This window comes from Dryobates pubescens, chromosome 4, assembly GCF_014839835.1.
Source record: "Dryobates pubescens isolate bDryPub1 chromosome 4, bDryPub1.pri, whole genome shotgun sequence".
NCBI lineage: Eukaryota > Metazoa > Chordata > Aves > Piciformes > Picidae > Dryobates > Dryobates pubescens.
The window spans coordinates 435,841-452,761 of record NC_071615.1 but is presented as its reverse complement, the minus strand read 5'-3'; the positions used below and the strand labels follow the sequence as shown (position 1 = coordinate 452,761).

Here is a 16,921-nt window from a genome sequence, read left to right as displayed (position 1 = left end):
GGAGCCTCAGGGACAGGCTGCTGTGCACAGGCAGCAGGGAGCACAGGCAGCAGGGAGCACAGGCAGCAGGGAGCACAGGCAGCAGGGAGCACAGGCAGCAGGGAGCACAGGCAGCAGGGAGCACAGGCAGGACACCCTCCAGAAGGAAGAGAGGCAGCAGGGACAGCTTGGAGCCCTTTTATTGAGGGTGCCCAGGTAGGTAACCTTGCAGGTGCCATCCTTACAGCTCTTCCTGTGCCCCTGGCTTTGCTTTCACCAAGTGCTTCTTCTGAGGGCCCTGGAAGAGAGCAGGGAGGAGAGGTCTCAGCCAAAGCACAGATCCTCATCAGCCAACTCCACAGAGCCTGAGGGGTCTCCAACAGCTGAGGACTGAGGTTGTCTCAGACCAGAGGTCCTGTGGGAGCAGGTGACAGTTACTTCCATCCCTCTGCTTCCAGACACAGCACACAGAGGGTAAACTCAGCCTGCAGTAGGAGATGGCAAAGAAAAGAGCTGCAGGCAGGTGAAACCACCTCCTGCCACTAAGCTCCACCTCACAGCTCCTCAGGACCTGCAGTGACAGCCAGAGCAGAAGACAGGACAAGCTGCTCAGATAAAGACAATCAGCTTAACCTCTCGAGAGCTCTGCAGAGGCACTGCAGAGCCAATCCCCTGCCCGGGGCTAAGGAGGCTTAGCCACTTCCACGTGGGATTTCTGGCTGACAGGCCAGATCCAGCCCCACTTTAGGCCTGCCTGGGATCCAGGCAGTTGTTTCTCTCCAAATGAAGCCTTGGCATGCTTAGTGCTTCCTCCATTTCACCTCCAGGCTGATGCACCAGCCTGCTGGAGCTGCCAAACTGTTCAAGAAGCCCTGCTGGGGCTGGGTTTATCTGAGTATATTTATACCCTGGATTAAAGACAAATATCCTGCTTGGCCTCTTTGAAAGCTTCCTGATGGCAGAGCCAGCAGCTTCTGGCTGCATTTGACCCAAACTTTCCTTCTGAGGAACAGGAAAGTTCTAAACCATCCCAAGGAAAGCAAAGCAGCCATGCAAGCCAGGGGGGAGGAACCACATGTCCCCAGGCAGCTCCTGCCAAGTGCTTGTGGAAAACATCCCATGGGGAAGGGGAGCTGCTTGGCCATCTGCAGGTTATGTGCTGGTTGGGTTGTCTTGGATCACTCACACAACCACCAGCAGGACAGACCAGGGGCTGAGCTGCTGGAAAGCAGCTCCATGGAGCTTGGAGTCCTGGTGGACAAAAGTCACCCACGGGACAGCACTGTGCCCTTGTGGCCAAGAAGGCCACTGGGGGCAGTAAGAGTGTGGCCAGCAGGCCAAGGGAAGGTCTCCTCCCCCTCTCCTCTGCCTTGGTGAGACCCCATCTGGAGCACTGGGCTCAGTTCTGGGCTCCCCAGTTCAAGGGGGACAGGGAACCACTAGAGAGTGTCCAGAGGAGGCCACATGGACAGTGAGGGGCCTGGAACCTCTGTGGTGAAGAAAGGCTGAGTGCCCTGGGATGGCCTGAGGGGAGATCTTGCTGATGTTCAGAAGCACCTGAAAGGGGGTGGGGGGCAGGGAGAAGGGGCCAGGCTCTGCTCAGTGGTGTCCTGTGGCAGGAGGAGGGGCAGTGGACACAAACTGGAACCCAATTAGTTCCACCCCAACATAAGAAGAAACTTCTTTGTTGTGAGGGTGCTGGAGGCAGGCTCCCCAGGGAGGCTGTGGAGTCTCCTTGTCTGGAGGCTTCCCAGACCCATCTGGATGCCTTCCTGTGTGCCCTGCCCTGGGTGATGCTGCTCTGGCAGGGGCTTGGTCTGGGTGATCTCCAGAGGTCCCTTCCAGCCCCTGGCACTCTGTGACTCTGTCCCTCGCGCAGGGTGCTCCTGCTCCTTCACTCGGCTGTGCTGAAGCTGAGGGGCAGGAGCTTGGCTGGAGTGGGCCAGGGCTGTCCTGCCTCAGCTGGGAGCATGGCCTGGGGTGGAGCAGAGCAGAACTCACCATGAAAGCTCTCTTCTCCTGCGCTGTCTGGAAGCGGCCGTGGCCGAACTTGGAGGTGGTGTCGATGAACTTGAGCTCGATGGCTTCCTGGGAGCGGCGGCTGGTGTGGACCAGCAGGGACTGGGGGAGGAAGGTCACCCTGCAGCAGGCTGACCCCCACAGAACGGCCACACAGGCACCCAGAGAGCAGGAGCAGAGCAGCACCTTGCTTGGAAAAGACCTTGAAGGTCTCTGCTCCAGCCCTTAGCTAACTACCAAGCCTGCTGCTAAGCTGTGCCCTCCCTGCAGTCACTGGAGCCAGGAAAGACCTCCAAGATCCTGGAGTCCAACTCACCCCAGCACTGCCAGGGCAGCACCAGGCCATGGCCCTCAGCACCACAGCCCCAGGGCTCTCAAACCCTGCCGGGGTGGGGACTGCACACTGCCCTGGGCAGCCTGGGCCTCCTGTCCAGCCTGAACCTGATGGTCTCACTGAGCACCACACTCACGGCCACAAGTGGCACGGACCCAGGCAGCCTCCCTGGCCAGAACCTGGGGGCACTCTCCCCGTGGTGGGGAGCTGAGCCCAGCCCTGCCCAGCCTCAGCTGAGCTCTCACCTTGCGGAGGGTGAGCACTCGCTTCCTGGTGCCCATCACACAGCCCTTCAGCATCAGGAAGTCGTTGTTGACCTCCCCATAGTGAGGAAAGCCACCCTGTGAGGGGAGACAGAGAGGGCTGGCAGGCAGGAGAGCTGGGTGGCAGCAGCTGTGCCCCCAGGTGGCATTTTCTAAGGAAGGAGAACACCACCAAAGCTCTGCACCCTCAGGCTGCCTTCTGGGGGCCACCAGTGCACAGCAACCACCCCGAGTGCATGATCCCAGCTCAGGAGCACCCCTGGGAGCTGGGAAAGCAGGAAGCCTGGGCCCCCTTCCCTGCAGGTCAGGGGAGACAGAGAGGAGCTGGCTGGATGCCTGAGTCAGCAGCTTTTGATGAGAAAAAGGGGAATTTTCAGGCAAACATTTATCTGGGCCAGGTTTCTCACACAATTTAGACTTCCTTTGCTTTTCAAAGCTCTCAGCTGCTGCCCAAGTTACCAACTGGAAGTTAACTGTTTGGGCCTAAAAAGCCACCTGATGGAGGAGGCCTTCCCTGCCCCAGGCATCAGGAAACTTCTTCTTGCTTTCAGTGAATTTCCTTCAGATCACCTCCTGTGCAGCTGTCTCCAAGCCAAGGAATTCCTTGCCTGGCCTCCTCAGTCCTTACCAGAGGTGTGATGGTCTTCTCTGTCGTGTCATAGTTGGTTGAGGCATTGTTCCTCACCACCTTCCCATCCTCCACGTGGATCCCACGCCCGATGCGGTAAATCTGGAGCAGAGAGCACAGGGAGCTGGTGACTGCTGTGCCCTCTGAGGGATGGCACAGGGATGAGTTGGGCTTCAAACTGAGTCCTGTGCCCAGCTCTGCAGCACTCAGCACAGGAAGGACCTGGAGCTGATGGAACAGGGACAGAGGAGGGCCAGGAAAATGCTCAGGGGGTTGGAGCAGCTCTGCCCCAAGGCCAGGCTGAGGGAGCTGGGGCTGTGCAGCCTGCAGGAGAGAAGGCTCCAGGCAGACCTCACAGCAGCCTGCCAGGACCTGAAGGGCTGCAGGAAGGCTGCAGAGGGACTGCTCCCAAAGGGCTGCAGGGACAGGAGCAGAGGCAATGGTTTGGAATGAGAGCAGAGCAGATTGAGATTGGATGTGAGGAACAAGTTCTGCCCCAGGAGGCTGCTGGAACACTGCAGCAGGTTGCCCAGGGAGGTGGCTGAGGCTCCAAGCCTGGAGCTGTTCAAGGTGAGGCTGGAGAGGGCTCTGAGCAGCCTGCTCCAGGGGAGGATGTCCCTGCTGGCTGCAGGGGGTGGACTGGGTGAGCTCTGGAGCTCCCTTCCAGCCCAAACCCTTTCATAAGCTGTGACCTCTGTGATGTGTCCCTCGAGCAGGGAAGCACCAGGAGAGACAGGGAGCACAGCAGCGCCGGGAAAGAGCTGAGAAGCTGTGGGGAAGAGAGAGCAGCCTGCAGGGAACGGAGCCAGGGCAGGCAGGGGAGGCAGGAGGTGCAGCAGTGCCTGGCCAGGGCCAGCCGGGCCATACCTTCTTGTTGAGCTCGGTGCGGTGCTGGTAGCCCTTCTGGCCGGCGCGGGCGATGGAGTAGCCGACCCGGGACGGGTGCCAGGCCCCGATGCAGGCAACCTTGCGCAGCCCCTTGTGAGTCTTCCTGGGCAGCTTCTTGGTGTGCCAGCGGCTGGTCACCCCTGCAGGTCACCACAGGGGCCGCTGAGCGCGGCCCGGGCGGGAGGCTGCCGCCCCCCGGCACGGCGCCCGGCGCGGAGGGGACCCCCGAGCCCCGGCGAGGGTCTCCTGCCCCGCACCTTTCATGCCGTGCCCCTTGGTGACGCCGATGACATCGATCATCTCGTCCTGGCTGAAGACGCTGTGCACTGCCACCTGCTGCTCCAGCCTCTCCCGCACCCAGTCGACCTTCTCGGCCACGCTGCCGCCGTTCAGCTGCACCTCCACCACGTGAGCCTTCTTCTGCCGCAGCGGCAGCAGCCTCATCTGCGGCACACGGCAGCCTCACCTGCAGCCTCATCTGCAGCATGCAGCAGCCTCATCTGCAGCCTCATCTGCGGCACACGGCAGCCTCACCTGCAGCCTCATCTGCAGCATGCAGCAGCCTCATCTGCGGCACACGGCAGCCTCACCTGCAGCCTCATCTGCAGCATGCAGCAGCCTCACCTGCAGCCTCATCTGCGGCACACGGCAGCCTCACCTGCAGCCTCATCTGCAGCACGCAGCAGCCTCACCTGCAGCCTCATCTGCAGCATGCAGCAGCCTCATCTGCGGCACATGGCAGCCTCACCTGCAGCCTCATCTGCAGCATGCAGCAGCCTCATCTGCAGCACACAGCAGCCTCACCTGCAGCCTCATCTGCAGCATGCAGCAGCCTCATCTGCGGCACAAGGCAGCCTCACCTGCAGCCTCATCTGCAGCATGCAGCAGCCTCACCGGCAGCACACAGCCTGCACCCCTGCCCCACACTGCCAGCCCCCTTCACAACCAGCTGCTCAGGCAGTCCAGCCAGCGTGGCTGCACATCTGCTGGAGCCAGCTCCTTGCTCTGCCCTCTCCCAGCGCTCCACTGCAGCTGCAGCACTCCCTCCCCCCAGGGGCACAGGCACAGATCAGCCTCATCCCCCCCCGAGTTCAACAAGTGGTTGGCAGCCCTGGCAAATGCTCCAGGGGAGTCCCTCACCAGAGCACTGTGAGGCCTTTGGCTGTGCTCCACCCCTGCTTCCAGACCGAGCAGCCCAGAGGTGCCTCTGCTCCCTCCCAGCCCCAGCTCCCTCGCAAACCACCACAGCAGAGCTTGGAGGGTCTGTGCCAGCTCCAAGTGAAGCCTTAGCCCTGCTCCAGGCTCCAAAGCAGCCCTTAACTGCAGGGGCCAGCATGCAAAGGAGCCCTGTGCCTCCAGCGAGCAGCATCTGCCAACACTGTGCCTGCCCCTGGGTTATTTTTACCCCGAACATTTGATGCCAGTTGCTAATTCGAGGTGGTCATGAGGCCTGAGGTGCCTTGCTGGCACAGGGCTCACCACCTGCTGAGGCTCTGGGCAGTCTGCTCCCCTCCATGGCTCTGTGGCCTGCTCGGTCTGCTTGAGCCACAGCCCCCTGCAGCAATCCCCCAGCTCCAAGGGACAGGGCTGGTGGCAGGAGGTAGCTGGGAAGGGCAGGCAACACCTCCCACCCCTGCGCAGCCTCTGGCGAGCATCTGCTTGCTCGGCCTCCTGCGATGCCACCAGGGCAGCCCTGTGATGCCAGCTCCCAGCAGGTGCTCCCCAGGCTGCCAGGGGAGCCCCACCCCGAGGCCAGCCCTGCCCAGCCCCTGTGCAGCTCTGACCTGCGTGTGCATGATGGCACGGATCACCTTGCAGTACTTCTTCATGGCTGCAAAGTCCTTCTCCAGCTGCCTCTTGCCATCCTCATCCTGCCATTTCTTGCAGTACTTGGTGAAGGCCTTCTTCTTGCTCTTGTGCCTGCAGCAGTTGGGTGGGGAGGCTCTGGCACGGGCTGCCCAGGGAGGCTGTGGCTGCCTCCTCCCTGCAGGTGCTCAGGCCCAGGCTGGATGAGGCCCTGAGCAGCTCGCTCTAGAGGAAGATGTCCCTGCTCATGGCAGGGAGCTGGAACTGGGTGACCTCTAAGGTCCTTTCCAACCCATCCTGTGGATCCACAGAGCTCTGAGACACTCAGCAGAGCTGAGTGCTGCTGAGCTCTGCTCCTCACTGAGCCCAAAGACAGGGCAGAGGTGACCCCACCAGGCACCTCCCTGCAGGCACAGGGAACCTGTGGATACCTGAACCTTGCCTGCTCTAGGGCCAGGACAGAGATGTGATGTGAGAGGAGGAATCAGAATGCCAGGCTGGAGAGGACCTCAAGGGCCCAGCCTCTGCTCCAACCTTTCCAGGTAACAGTGAGGTGGAAATGAGCTGGCTCAGCACCCTGCCTGCAAGCTGTCCTGTGCAGGGGAATCTCCACTTCCCTGGGGAGACTACTCCAGTGCCTACCTGCTGGGTCCCATGGGACTCTCCCCAGCAGTAACCTGTCCCCATCACCCCCTGTCTTTTCCAGGGCACTCCTTGTGCGAAGGCAACCTCCCTCCTCGGCAGCCACCCTCTATGTACTGGGGCATGGTGAGAAGGTCTCCCCTAAGCCTCCTCTTCTCCAGGCTGAACAAACTCAGCTCTCTCAACCTTTCTTCAGCTGAAATCTTCCAGTGTGAGGAATCCATTTGTCTCCCACTGGCTGGCCAAGTGCCATCCAAAACAAGCACCAAACCAGAGCTAAAGAAAGGAGGAGCAGGCTGCAGCAGGGCTCAGGGAGTGTGGTGGGTGGCGGCAGGAGACACGATGCCTACAGCTATGCAACTCATGTCTGCACTTCCCTCCCCACCAGCGTGGGATCTGGGCTGCTGCTGGTCACAAGGTCACATTCTGCACCAGCCTGCACCACCCTGACAAACCTGGGCTCAGCCTCTTGGTGCCTCAGCTCCAGCACTCCAGCTGAGTGCAGAGCCTGCCCTGCGCCACGGGAAATGAACCTCCCACTGCCAGGTGAGGCCCTGGAGAGTGCTGCCTTAGTTCAGCCATTGGAATAAATCTGCACATGCAGGGGGGCTGCTTCCCAGCACCAAGCTGCTTGCAGCATCCCTGTGTGTGCCTAAAGCAGCAGCAGCCTCACCCCACGGCCAGCTGCTGGCAGCTGAGCTGTTGGCAGAAGCTGGGGGAAAGATCTGAGAGGAACCCTGAAACAAGTTACCCAAGGAGGCTGCAGAGGACCCTCCCCTGCAGGTGCTGAAGGCCAGGTTGGAGGGGGTCCAGTGGAAGATGTGGAGCTGGAACTAGATGGTCTCTAAGGGCCCTTGGAACCCAAACCAGTGTCCCCAGCCTGCCGACCCCTACAGAGCTGTACAAACCTCTACAGACCACCACAGACCCCAGCAGCCCCCTCCCACCCCCTGCAGACCACCACAGCCCCCTGCCCACCCCCAGGGCCGCACCAGTTCCTGTAGAAGCGCCGCCGGCACTCGTCGCTGATGTGCTCAGCAAAGACAGTCTTGAAGTTCCTCAAGCCCTTGGGGGTCTCTACGTACCCCACCACCCCCACCACCACCATCGGGGGGGTCTCAATGATGGTCACAGCCTCCACCTCCTCCCTCTTGGAGATCTCTGCAAGACAGTGAGGGGAAAGGTGCTCAGCATCGCTGCCTGGAGGCGCTGCCGAGTCACAGCCAGCAGGCAGTGTGCTGGGGGCAAGGCTCAGCTCACCGCCAGGCTCAGCCTCTCCACAGCCTCAGAGACTCACTCAGGCTGGAAAGGGCCTCTGAGGCAATCAGCACTGCCAGAGCACCACTGAACCGAGCCCCACAGCACCACAGCTTTTAAACCCCTCCAGGGATGGAGGCTCTGCCATCTCCCACCAGCCGGAGGGTCTGACCCCCTGGTCAGCCAGTAGCCTTTAACCCAACCTCCCCAGTCCAAGGGATGGTTCTTGCCCCAGAGCTTGGCTCTGATCCTGTGGGCATCACAGAGGGCAATGCTCTAAGCCTGCCCAGCAAGATGCCCCAAGGAGCTGTGGGGTAACTGCCCTGCAGGATCCAACCCACCAGCAGGCACTGCCAGCGCCTCCCAGGCAGCCCGGCGCCAGCTCCGCCGGCAGCCTCGGGCACACGGCCGCTGGAAGCTGCTCGCCCGGAGCCGGCTCCGCCGGCAGCCTCGGGCACACGGCCGCTGGAAGCTGCTCGCCCGGAGCCAGCTCCGCCGGCAGCCTCGGGCACACGGCCGCTGGAAGCTGCTCGCCCGGAGCCGGCTCTGCCGGCAGCCACGGGCACACGGCCGCTGGAAGCTGCTCGCCCGGAGCCAGCTCCGCCGGCAGCCTCGGGCACACGGCCGCTGGAAGCTGCTCGCCCGGAGCCGGCTCTGCCGGCAGCCTCGGGCACACGGCCGCTGGAAGCTGCTCGCCCGGAGCCGGCTCCGCCGGCAGCCTCGGGCACACGGCCGCTGGAAGCTGCTCGCCCGGCGCCAGCTCCGCCGGCAGCCTCGGGCACACGGCCGCTGGAAGCTGCTCGCCCGGCGCCAGCTCCGCCGGCAGCCTCGGGCACACGGCCGCTGGAAGCTGCTCGCCCGGAGCCGGCTCCGCCGGCAGCCTCGGGCACACGGCCGCTGGAAGCTGCTCGCCCGGAGCTCCTCCCCGCGGTCAGCCTTACTGAGGCCGGGGCGGTGCACCTCCCGCAGGGTGTGTGTCATCCCGGCCTTGTAGCCCAGGAACGCCGTCAGGTGCACCGGCTGCCGGGGGTCGTCCCGGGGCCAGGACTTCACCTTGCCGCGGTGGCGCCGGCTCCTCCGGCGGGGCAGGAAGCCCAGGTGGCCGTGCCTGGGGGCGGAGAACTTGCGGTGGGACTGCGGGGAGCGAGAGCCACAGAGCAGAGTCACTGCCGTGTCCCAGAGGCTGGGAGATGTCCACTTCCAGCATCAGTGACTGACGGAGAGATGCTGCACCTCGACTGCCAGGGAGTCCTGCAGAGGTTTGGGCTGGAAGGGACCTCCAGGATGATCCAGTTCCAGCCCCCCTGCCACGGGCAGGGACCCCTCTACCAGCCCAGGCCGCTCCAGGTCCCACCCAGCCTGGGGAGGAGGAGTCCACAGCTTCTCTGGGCAGCCTGCTCCAGTGTCTCAGCACCCTCATGGCAAAGAGCTGCTTCCTAATGTCCAATCTAAACCTCCCCTGCTCTGGTTTCAAACCATGGCCCCTTGAATTCCGACCCAGGGGGAGCCCAGGGGGGATGGGGGCTGTTGGAGCTTCCTTCCTGTGCAGGGAACAATTCAGTCAGGTTTTGGACAAAGCATGCCAGTTAAAAACCCCAACAGCCCCTGAGCAAGATCTTCCTCCTTCTGCTTGAGGACCCTGAAGGAGGAAGATGTTCTTCACCAGGCCTGCCCTTCTGTGACCTTAGTTACAAAGCCTCCTTTTGTGTTCTGCCTGCTCAGACTCCACAGGCTTTGGTTTGTGCAGGCCACTGGCCCCAAACAAGCACAGAGGGAGGAGTGGGAAGGGATGCCCAAAGGAATCACTAATAGGAGCATGGGCAGGTTGAAAATGCACCTTGCAAACCAAATTAGAAGAGCTAAATAAACAACCCCCATTGCAAGGTCATGCTGAGCCAGGCAGGGAAAAGCAACAGCTCTCCAGAGACACGGGACAAGACCTCACACAGCTGGCATCAAGGCAGGGGGAGCTGGGGCTCGGCACAAGCAGCAAAGAGTTAGACCTACACCCACCACAACTCCTGCCTCGCTAAGCTCAGCCCCAGCACTTGCTTACACTTTGCACCAAGCTCACTTCTCAGCCCAGGCGGAGCTGTGCTGAGCTCCACCCCACTGCAGCTGCAGTCAGGATCACCCAGCCCTGCTGTGTCCCTCTGCACACAATGGAAAGGTAGCAGAGCTGTACAAACCATGGGCTGCTTCCCCGGGGTCAGCTGCAGGAGGCTGTCCCTGAGTGCCTCTCCTGCCTCTTAAGATCAGGCTGAAGACACAAATTTAGCTGCTAGCTTCACCCGTTGCTATATTCTCTCCAGAGTCAGCCAGGCTGGCAGGTTGTGGCGTGGTAAAGGTCAGGTGCCTGTGGCTCTCAGCTTACCCTCTCCCTCCTGGGCACAGTGAAGGTGAGTGGCAGCATTGGGGATCACCTCCTGACAGGGCACACCACAGCCAGGGCTGGGAGCGTGGCACCCAGCAGCCCAGGCTCAGGACACTGCTCTGCACAGGGACAAACGTGCCTCCATCAAAGGGTGACAAAGAGACCTGGGGAATTATCCTGTCCAACCCTTACCCAGCACCAAACCATGGCCCTCAGCACCACAGCTTTGAAACCCTTCCAGGGGACTCCACCACTGCCCTGGGCAGCCTGGGCCAGCCTTTGACAACCCTCTGGGGGAGGAAATTGTTCCTCATGTCCCATCCTAACCTCCCCGGCACACCTTCAGACCATTTCCTCTTGTCCTGTCCCTTGTTCCTTGGGAGCAGAGCCCAAGCCCCACCTGGCTCCCACCTTCTTCCAGGGAGCTGCAGAGAGCAATGAGGCCTCCCTCAGCTTCTCCAGGCTGAACATCCCCAGCTCCCTCGGCTGCTCCTCCCCAGCCCTGCTCTCCGGCGTGGTTGTCCTTCTCTGGACACACTTCCAGCCTCTCAATGTCCTTCTTGGAGTGAGGGTCCCAAAACTGACCCCAGGATTCGAGGTGCAGCCCCAGCAGTGCCCAGCCCAGGAGGACAATCCCTGCCCTGCTCCTGCTGCCCACCCCACTGCTGCTGCAGGCCAGGACACTCCTGGCCCTCTCGGGCACCTGGGCACACTCTGGCTGGTCTCCAGCCGCGGTCAACCAACAGCCCCCAGGGCTTTGCCCAGGCCACTCTGCCCCCAGCCTGCAGCCTCCAGGGGCTGCTGTGACCCGAGCGCAGGAGCCAGCACTTGGCCCTGCTGCCCTCATCCCACCGGTCTCGGCCACTTTGGGAAGGGGCAGCCCCGGGGGAGCCCCGGGGGAGCCCCGGGAGGGGCACGGCAGCACAGCTCCCAGCAGGCACCGCGGCGGCAGAGCGGCGCCACTCCCGGGAGGGGCACGGCAGCACAGCTCCCAGCAGGCACCGCGGCGGCAGAGCGGCGCCACTCCCGGGAGGGGCACGGCAGTACAGCTCCCAGCAGGCACCGCGGCGGCAGAGCATGCGCAGAGCGCCGCCGCCGTCTGACCCTGCCGCTTGGGCGCCGCCATCTTGTCCGTGCCTGCCGCCCGCCGGCCCGCAGCCGCCGCCATGCCCGAGGACTCGGTCCGGGAGGCCTACAAGCTGCCCCCGACCCGCACCCCCGAATCCGACAGGATCACATCGGTGCCCAACCCGGCCCAGTTCTTTCAGACCGTCTTCAACTATGTCGTGGACGCGCCCATCACCTTCGTCCGAGGTACCGAGCGGTACCGGCGGCCCGTGCGGTGCCGGCGCGGTCGGGACCCCTCTCTAGCGCCGATCCGCGGCGGCCGCGGGAGCCCTGGGGGGGTCGGGAACCGGGACGGGAACGTGCGTGTGGGACGCAGCCCCGGCGCTGGGACACAGCGAGGGTGTGGGACAGAGCTAGGGACAAACGCAGCCCGGGGACACCGGGACGGGCCCGGGGAGAGGCGGGGACGGCACAGACAGGAGGGAACACAACCTGGACACCGGCACAGGGATGCAGGACACGGACAACACCGCACGCAAGGATGTGGGAGAGAGCAGGGACACGGGCGCGGGGAGGTGGGACACGGGAACGGGGCAGGGGAACGGCCAGGGACGCGGGACAGACACATGGACACGGGTGAGATCACAGCGTGGGCATCAGGGCAAGCACGGAGCGGCGAGACAAGGATGAACACGGGGTGGACGCGGGGCCATGGGACGCTGGGGGATGCAGCACCGCCTCAGAGGTGGGGGCCGGGCCGGTGTGACCCTGGCTCCCCCGGCTGCAGAGTGGATCGAGCGCCAGCACGCCAAGAACAAGTTCTACTACTACCACCAGAAGTTCCGCCGGGTGCCCGACCTGAGCGAGTGTCTGGAGGGGGATTACCTCTGCTACTTCGAGGCTGAAGCACAGTGGAGGAGGGACAGGTATGGCTGTCCCAGGGCCGTCCCCAGGCGAGGCCCTGCTGCTCCTTAGCCCCGGGCTTGAACGGCACGGAGCCTGGGGTGTTGTAGCAGCACCTCCTGCCCGCCCCGCTACAGTCCTGCTGTGCCCTGCAGCACGCTTGAGCTGAGCAGGGTGGCACTGGAACACGACCTGCTGGAGAGCCAGGTCCTGCACAAACCCAGAGCTGACCTTGGCCAGGGCATCCCCAGCCCTTGTTCAGCTCCTCCAGCACCCCTTGGCTGTGGTCATGCCTCACCATCATCCTCCCCACAGGATGGTCGACCAGGAGATTGTGGAGATCATCCGGGAAAGGCTGGGTGCCTGCAAGCACAGGGAAGGACCCAACCAGTTCCAGAACTGTGCCAAGGAGATGGAGCTGCTGGCACAGGTCACCAAGGCCTACCAGGACAGATGTGAGTAGGACAGCAGCCCACGCACCTCTGACAGCACAGACAGGAGGCTTTGAGCCTCATCCCAGACTCCATCTGGAAACAGAAGGGAGTTTAGACCTTTATTTTCTCCCTAGATGGGGATCTTGGTGTCCATGGAAACGCCAGGACATGCCTGATGAAGCAGAAGCACAGGATGATGGAGGAGAGGAAGGCACAGGCAAATGCCTCTCAGTAGGTGGACGTGGCCAGCACCTGTCCACGGTGCCTGTGCCCAGTGCTGCATGTTGGACCTCAATAAATGTGCAGCCCCACGTTCTGCCATGCAGCCAGGCTCCAGAGTCATTCCTGGGAGAGAGCTGAGAGAGCTCTTCCTTTCCCACCTCTGAATTCCATCCTCTGAACCAAGGTCAGCCCCTTGCCTTACTCCAGGAACCAGGATTCTTCCTATTCCTCTCCCTCAGCTCAATAAACCAACACAAAGCCCCTGCCCAGCCCCAGCAGGGACCCCCTCAGTCAGGGTGAAGGTGGCAGCACATCACCTTCGGAGCTGCTGCTCCACCCCATCAGTAGTGAAGAAGGCTCTCCATGAGACACAGGGGGGTTGGACAGGATGATCTCCAGAGGCCCCTTCCAGCCCAGTGTTTTCTAGGGCTGTTTCATTCCAGATGCTCAGACTCTGAGCCCAGCCAAGCCCCCAGCAGACTGAATCCCACCACAGCAGTTTCTTGTTCACTGATCCTTTTATTCTCCTGCACAAAACCCTCTCATGTCGCCACAGCAGCTGCCTGGGTTCTCTGCACAGAGACTCTGGTGTGGGTCTTGGCCAGGTGGTCAGTGAACTCCTGGAAGGCAATAACAAAGATGCTGGTTTCCCTTTCCAGCCCCAGCACAGGTTCCCCAGTGCTCCTGTCCCAGCTCATGGGGGCTGCAGTTCAGACACAACTCCCTTCCAAAGCTTTCTTGTTTGCTCTGCCCTCCAAATGCCCTTCTCAAGCAGCACTCCGAACAATGCCCTGCAGAGTGCCCCCTGCCCCGGCCTGCTCTGGCTGCAGCACCAGCAAATGCTTTGGCAGCAGCTGAGCTTCAAGGAGGAGGAAGGGGAAGGCCTGGGCTGCAGGTGGCAGCAGTGCTCTTACCTGGTAAGGAGACTTGGTGAACACAGTCTCTTTCCAGAGGTCTGGGGTCAGGTAACTGTAGGTCTTGGAGATGGCATCGAAGGTGGCTTTAGCTGTGGGCAGAGGTCAAACGGTCACATCCCGGCTCTGGAAACCCACTCAGGAGCCCCCAGGCACTCCAGGAGTGTAGAGCTCAGGCTGGCACAGGGAGGCCACGGCAGGTCTCTCTGATTCGCCCCCAGAGCTCCAGCTGCTCTCTCTCGCCAGTTACGACAGTTGCACTACGGCCGCAAGGGCAACCGCGCAGATCGGGAGATGCAGAGCACGCCGCGCAGCCCTGCAGCAGCCCTGCAGCAGCAGCCCTGCAGCAGCAGCCCTGCAGCAGCAGCCCTGCAGCAGCAGCCCTGCAGCAGCAGCCCTGCAGCAGCAGCCCTGGCAAGGGGCAGCACAGGGCTCTGCTTCACCCTGCCCATGGTCTGAGCTCACACAGACTGAAAAGGCTGTGCTGTGCCCCAGGTGATGACAGGAATGGTAATCAGAGGCTCCCAGGCTGGCTCGGGTGGGGACTTAAAGCTCCTCCAGCGCAGCCCCCTGCAGCCAGCAGGGACAGCCCCAACCACAGCAGGCTGCTCACAGCCCCACACAACCTGGCCTGGGGTGGTGCCAGGGATGGGGCAGCTCCCACCTCTGGGCAGCCTGGGTCAGGGTCTCACCACCCTCAGAATATTAGAGTCCTCTATCTCCAGCCTGAATCTCCCTCTTTCAGTTCAAGCCACCACCCCTCACCCTGTCACAGCAGGTCCTGCTCTGAAATCCATCCCCAGCTTTCCCATCAGCCTCTTCAAGCCCTGGAAGGCCACCAGAAGCTCTCCCTGGAGCCTTCTCTTCTCCAGGCTGAACAACTCCGACTCTCTCAGCCTGGCCTCACAGCAGAAGGCCTCCTGCCCTCCCATCACAGCTCTGGCACCCTCTGGTCCCTCTCCCTCCTGTGCTCCTCAGGACACCAGAGCTGGCCCCAGCACTGCAGGCCTGGTCTCAGCTGCCCTCCCTCCACCTGCACAAACCAAACGACCAACCCAGGGCCTACATCTCCAGGCTGCAACCCACAGCTCACCGAAGTTGCCGAGGGTGGCAGTGCAGCCCCGGGCCGAGGTGTAGCAGTCATCAATACCAGCCATCATCAGCAGCTTCTTGGGGACAGGGGCTGACACAATCCCTGTGCCACGGGGGGCCGGGATCAGGCGCACCAGGACAGAGCCGCAGCGGCCGGTGACCTGCGGGGACACAGCACCAGCTGACGGCCGCCGAGCGCAGCGCGGGGCAGGGCCGCGGCTGGGCCCGGCGCCGGCCTCACCTTGCAGGGCACGGTGTGGGGCTTGCCGATCTTGTTGCCCCAGTAGCCTCTCCGCACCGGCACGATGGAGAGCTTGGCCAGAATGATCGCCCCGCGGATGGCAGTGGCGACCTCCTTGGAGCACTTCACACCCAGCCCCACGTGGCCGTTGTAGTCCCCGATGGCGACGAAAGCCTGGGGCCGAGGGAGAAGCTCTCAGGGGCTGCCTGGGCAACCCTCCCAGGTCTCAGCAAGAAGCCACAGCACCGAACAGACCCAAGCCAGGAGACCCACTTTGCAGAGCTCATCTTTCCGCCCAAACCAGCCAACGATGGAGGAAGTGGGATCTGAATCCCTGCCACAGCCTCGGGCTGCTCTCCAGCCCCACTGATCCCCAAGCACAGCTCCTGGACACCCCAAACTGCTCTTTCCACCATCGCCCCTGAAGAGCCACCTGCTGCCCAAGCAAAACTTCCCTTTGTGCTGGAGAGGTTTTTGGCTTTCATAGTTAAAACTTTGCCAGGACGCAAATCGACCCCCGACCCCCCAAGGGATTTATTGGACTCTACGGTTTTGTTACTGTGAGACCCAGAAAGGGCAGCAAACGGCACCGAGTCCAAGCAGGAGGGAGATGAGGATGGCTACCTTGAACCGGGTGCGCTGGCCGGCACGAGTCTGCTTCTGCACAGGCATGATCTTCAACACCTCATCCTTCAGGGACGAGCCCAGGAAGAAATCGATGATCTCCGACTCCTGCAGGAGTCAGCAGGCCGGTTACCCACCCGTGGCCACTCACTGCAGCAAGAGCCACGCAGCCCAGGGGCGGCTCCACCTCAACAAGCCCACACACATCTGTTTGTAGCAGTACGTGTTTAAACCTTCAGAGACCCATTTATTCGAGCTGACTCAGCAACCCAACCTAACTCAGCCTTCTCCCCCGTCACCGAGTGGCACTGCTACACAAACTCTTGAAGAGCCTGCTGCCACCTCCACGGGATGCAGAAGGCCTCCACCCTTCACTGCAGGCAACTTCATGGTCTTCAGCTTCTGCTAGTGAGCGACCTGAGTTGAGCCACGCTTAACCGGAGCACTTCCAACAGTGAATAGCAACTGAGCGCCGCGGCTCAGCCGAGGGCTCTGCTGCACGCCACCCCTCACGGTCACTTACCTTGATGGGAAGGGAAAAGAGATAGATCTCCTCGAGAGACTTGATCTTCATATCCTTGACCAGGCGACCAAGTTTGGTGACAGGAATCCACTAGGGAAGGAAGCCATGGCGCAGGGTCACGGGCAGCACGGTGCGGCAGCACCCCCGGGAGCCAGCTCCCTGTCCAGCCCAGCTTCCAGCAGGGAGCACAGCCCCCGGCACTCACTTACTTCCTTATCTTCGGCCTTGCCTCCCCGGGCCCCGCGACCTCTCCCGCGGCCCCTCCCGCGGCCACGCCCGCGGCCCCGCAGCCCGGTCCCGAAGCCGCCGCGGAAGCCCCCTCGGGCCGCTCCTGCACCTCCCGCAGCACCGGCGTCGTCCGCCATTGCTAGAGTAAAGAGGGGCGCGTTAGGCAGGACGGCACCGTCGCTGCCAACGCGGCGGCGACCGATACCGCCGAGAACGGCTGTCCGCGGGCCACCGGCAGCCCCGATGGGCACGGATGCGGCGTAGGCCGCACCGCTCCACCGCGGCTCCCTCCCGCCTCACTTACGTGTTCTCGTATAGTAAAAGGCCGCGCGGCTCCGGCGCTCGCCTTTTATAGTGCGCGAGTATCGCGAGAGTTCATCCCCGGGAGCCCTGCGCGCTGAATGCCGAATACACAGCGGCGCGGGGGAGGCCTTCTGCCTGCCTATACAGGTTGCGGGGCACGCACGCCGCCGGCAGCGCCG

General features: G+C 62.5%; 3 protein-coding genes across 3 annotated transcripts; 1 reads left to right on the top strand and 2 right to left on the bottom strand.

Moving 5' to 3' along the window:
• Window positions 1-103: 103 nt before the first annotated feature.
• On the bottom strand, window positions 104-11,358 carry RPL3L (ribosomal protein L3 like). The gene is made up of 11 exons (XM_054180221.1): window positions 11,272-11,358; window positions 8,758-8,950; window positions 8,154-8,666; window positions 7,552-7,720; window positions 5,896-6,031; window positions 4,369-4,555; window positions 4,091-4,251; window positions 3,224-3,325; window positions 2,578-2,673; window positions 1,981-2,100; window positions 104-277 (listed from the first exon to the last, which is right to left on the bottom strand). The coding sequence occupies exons 1-11, from the start codon at window positions 11,356-11,358 to the stop codon at window positions 221-223; spliced, it is 1,821 nt and encodes a 606-aa protein (XP_054036196.1). The 3' UTR covers window positions 104-220.
• On the top strand, window positions 11,323-12,904 carry NDUFB10 (NADH:ubiquinone oxidoreductase subunit B10). Its single transcript, XM_054161293.1, has 4 exons — window positions 11,323-11,504; window positions 12,046-12,184; window positions 12,477-12,616; window positions 12,730-12,904. The coding sequence occupies exons 1-4, from the start codon at window positions 11,357-11,359 to the stop codon at window positions 12,828-12,830; spliced, it is 528 nt and encodes a 175-aa protein (XP_054017268.1). The 5' UTR covers window positions 11,323-11,356; the 3' UTR covers window positions 12,831-12,904.
• A 392-nt stretch (window positions 12,905-13,296) lies between these two features.
• On the bottom strand, window positions 13,297-16,595 carry RPS2 (ribosomal protein S2). The gene is made up of 7 exons (XM_009897220.2): window positions 16,421-16,595; window positions 16,212-16,301; window positions 15,689-15,796; window positions 15,065-15,238; window positions 14,825-14,984; window positions 13,732-13,823; window positions 13,297-13,437 (listed from the first exon to the last, which is right to left on the bottom strand). The coding sequence occupies exons 1-7, from the start codon at window positions 16,574-16,576 to the stop codon at window positions 13,360-13,362; spliced, it is 858 nt and encodes a 285-aa protein (XP_009895522.2). The 5' UTR covers window positions 16,577-16,595; the 3' UTR covers window positions 13,297-13,359.
• Window positions 16,596-16,921: the final 326 nt, after the last annotated feature.

Bases quoted from the DNA above. Each gene is read 5' to 3' on its own strand.
- NDUFB10 (XM_054161293.1), top strand. From the start codon at position 11,357: ATGCCCGAGGACTCGGTCCGGGAGGCCTACAAGCTGCCCCCGACCCGC. The intron at 11,505-12,045 runs GTACCGAGCGGT...CCCCGGCTGCAG, and splicing joins GCCCATCACCTTCGTCCGAG to AGTGGATCGAGCGCCAGCAC. The intron at 12,185-12,476 runs GTATGGCTGTCC...TCCTCCCCACAG, and splicing joins GCACAGTGGAGGAGGGACAG to GATGGTCGACCAGGAGATTG.
- RPL3L (XM_054180221.1), bottom strand. From the start codon at position 11,358: ATGGCGGCGGCTGCGGGCCGGCGGGCGGCAGGCACGGACAAGATGGCG. The intron at 2,674-3,223 runs GTAAGGACTGAG...CTCCCCTCACAG, and splicing joins AGAAGACCATCACACCTCTG to GGTGGCTTTCCTCACTATGG. The intron at 2,101-2,577 runs GTGAGAGCTCAG...TTCCTCCCCCAG, and splicing joins GAGTGCTCACCCTCCGCAAG to TCCCTGCTGGTCCACACCAG.
- RPS2 (XM_009897220.2), bottom strand. From the start codon at position 16,576: ATGGCGGACGACGCCGGTGCTGCGGGAGGTGCAGGAGCGGCCCGAGGG. The intron at 15,797-16,211 runs GTAAGTGACCGT...TGACTCCTGCAG, and splicing joins TCTTTTCCCTTCCCATCAAG to GAGTCGGAGATCATCGATTT. The intron at 13,438-13,731 runs GTAAGAGCACTG...ATTGCCTTCCAG, and splicing joins TCACCAAGTCTCCTTACCAG to GAGTTCACTGACCACCTGGC.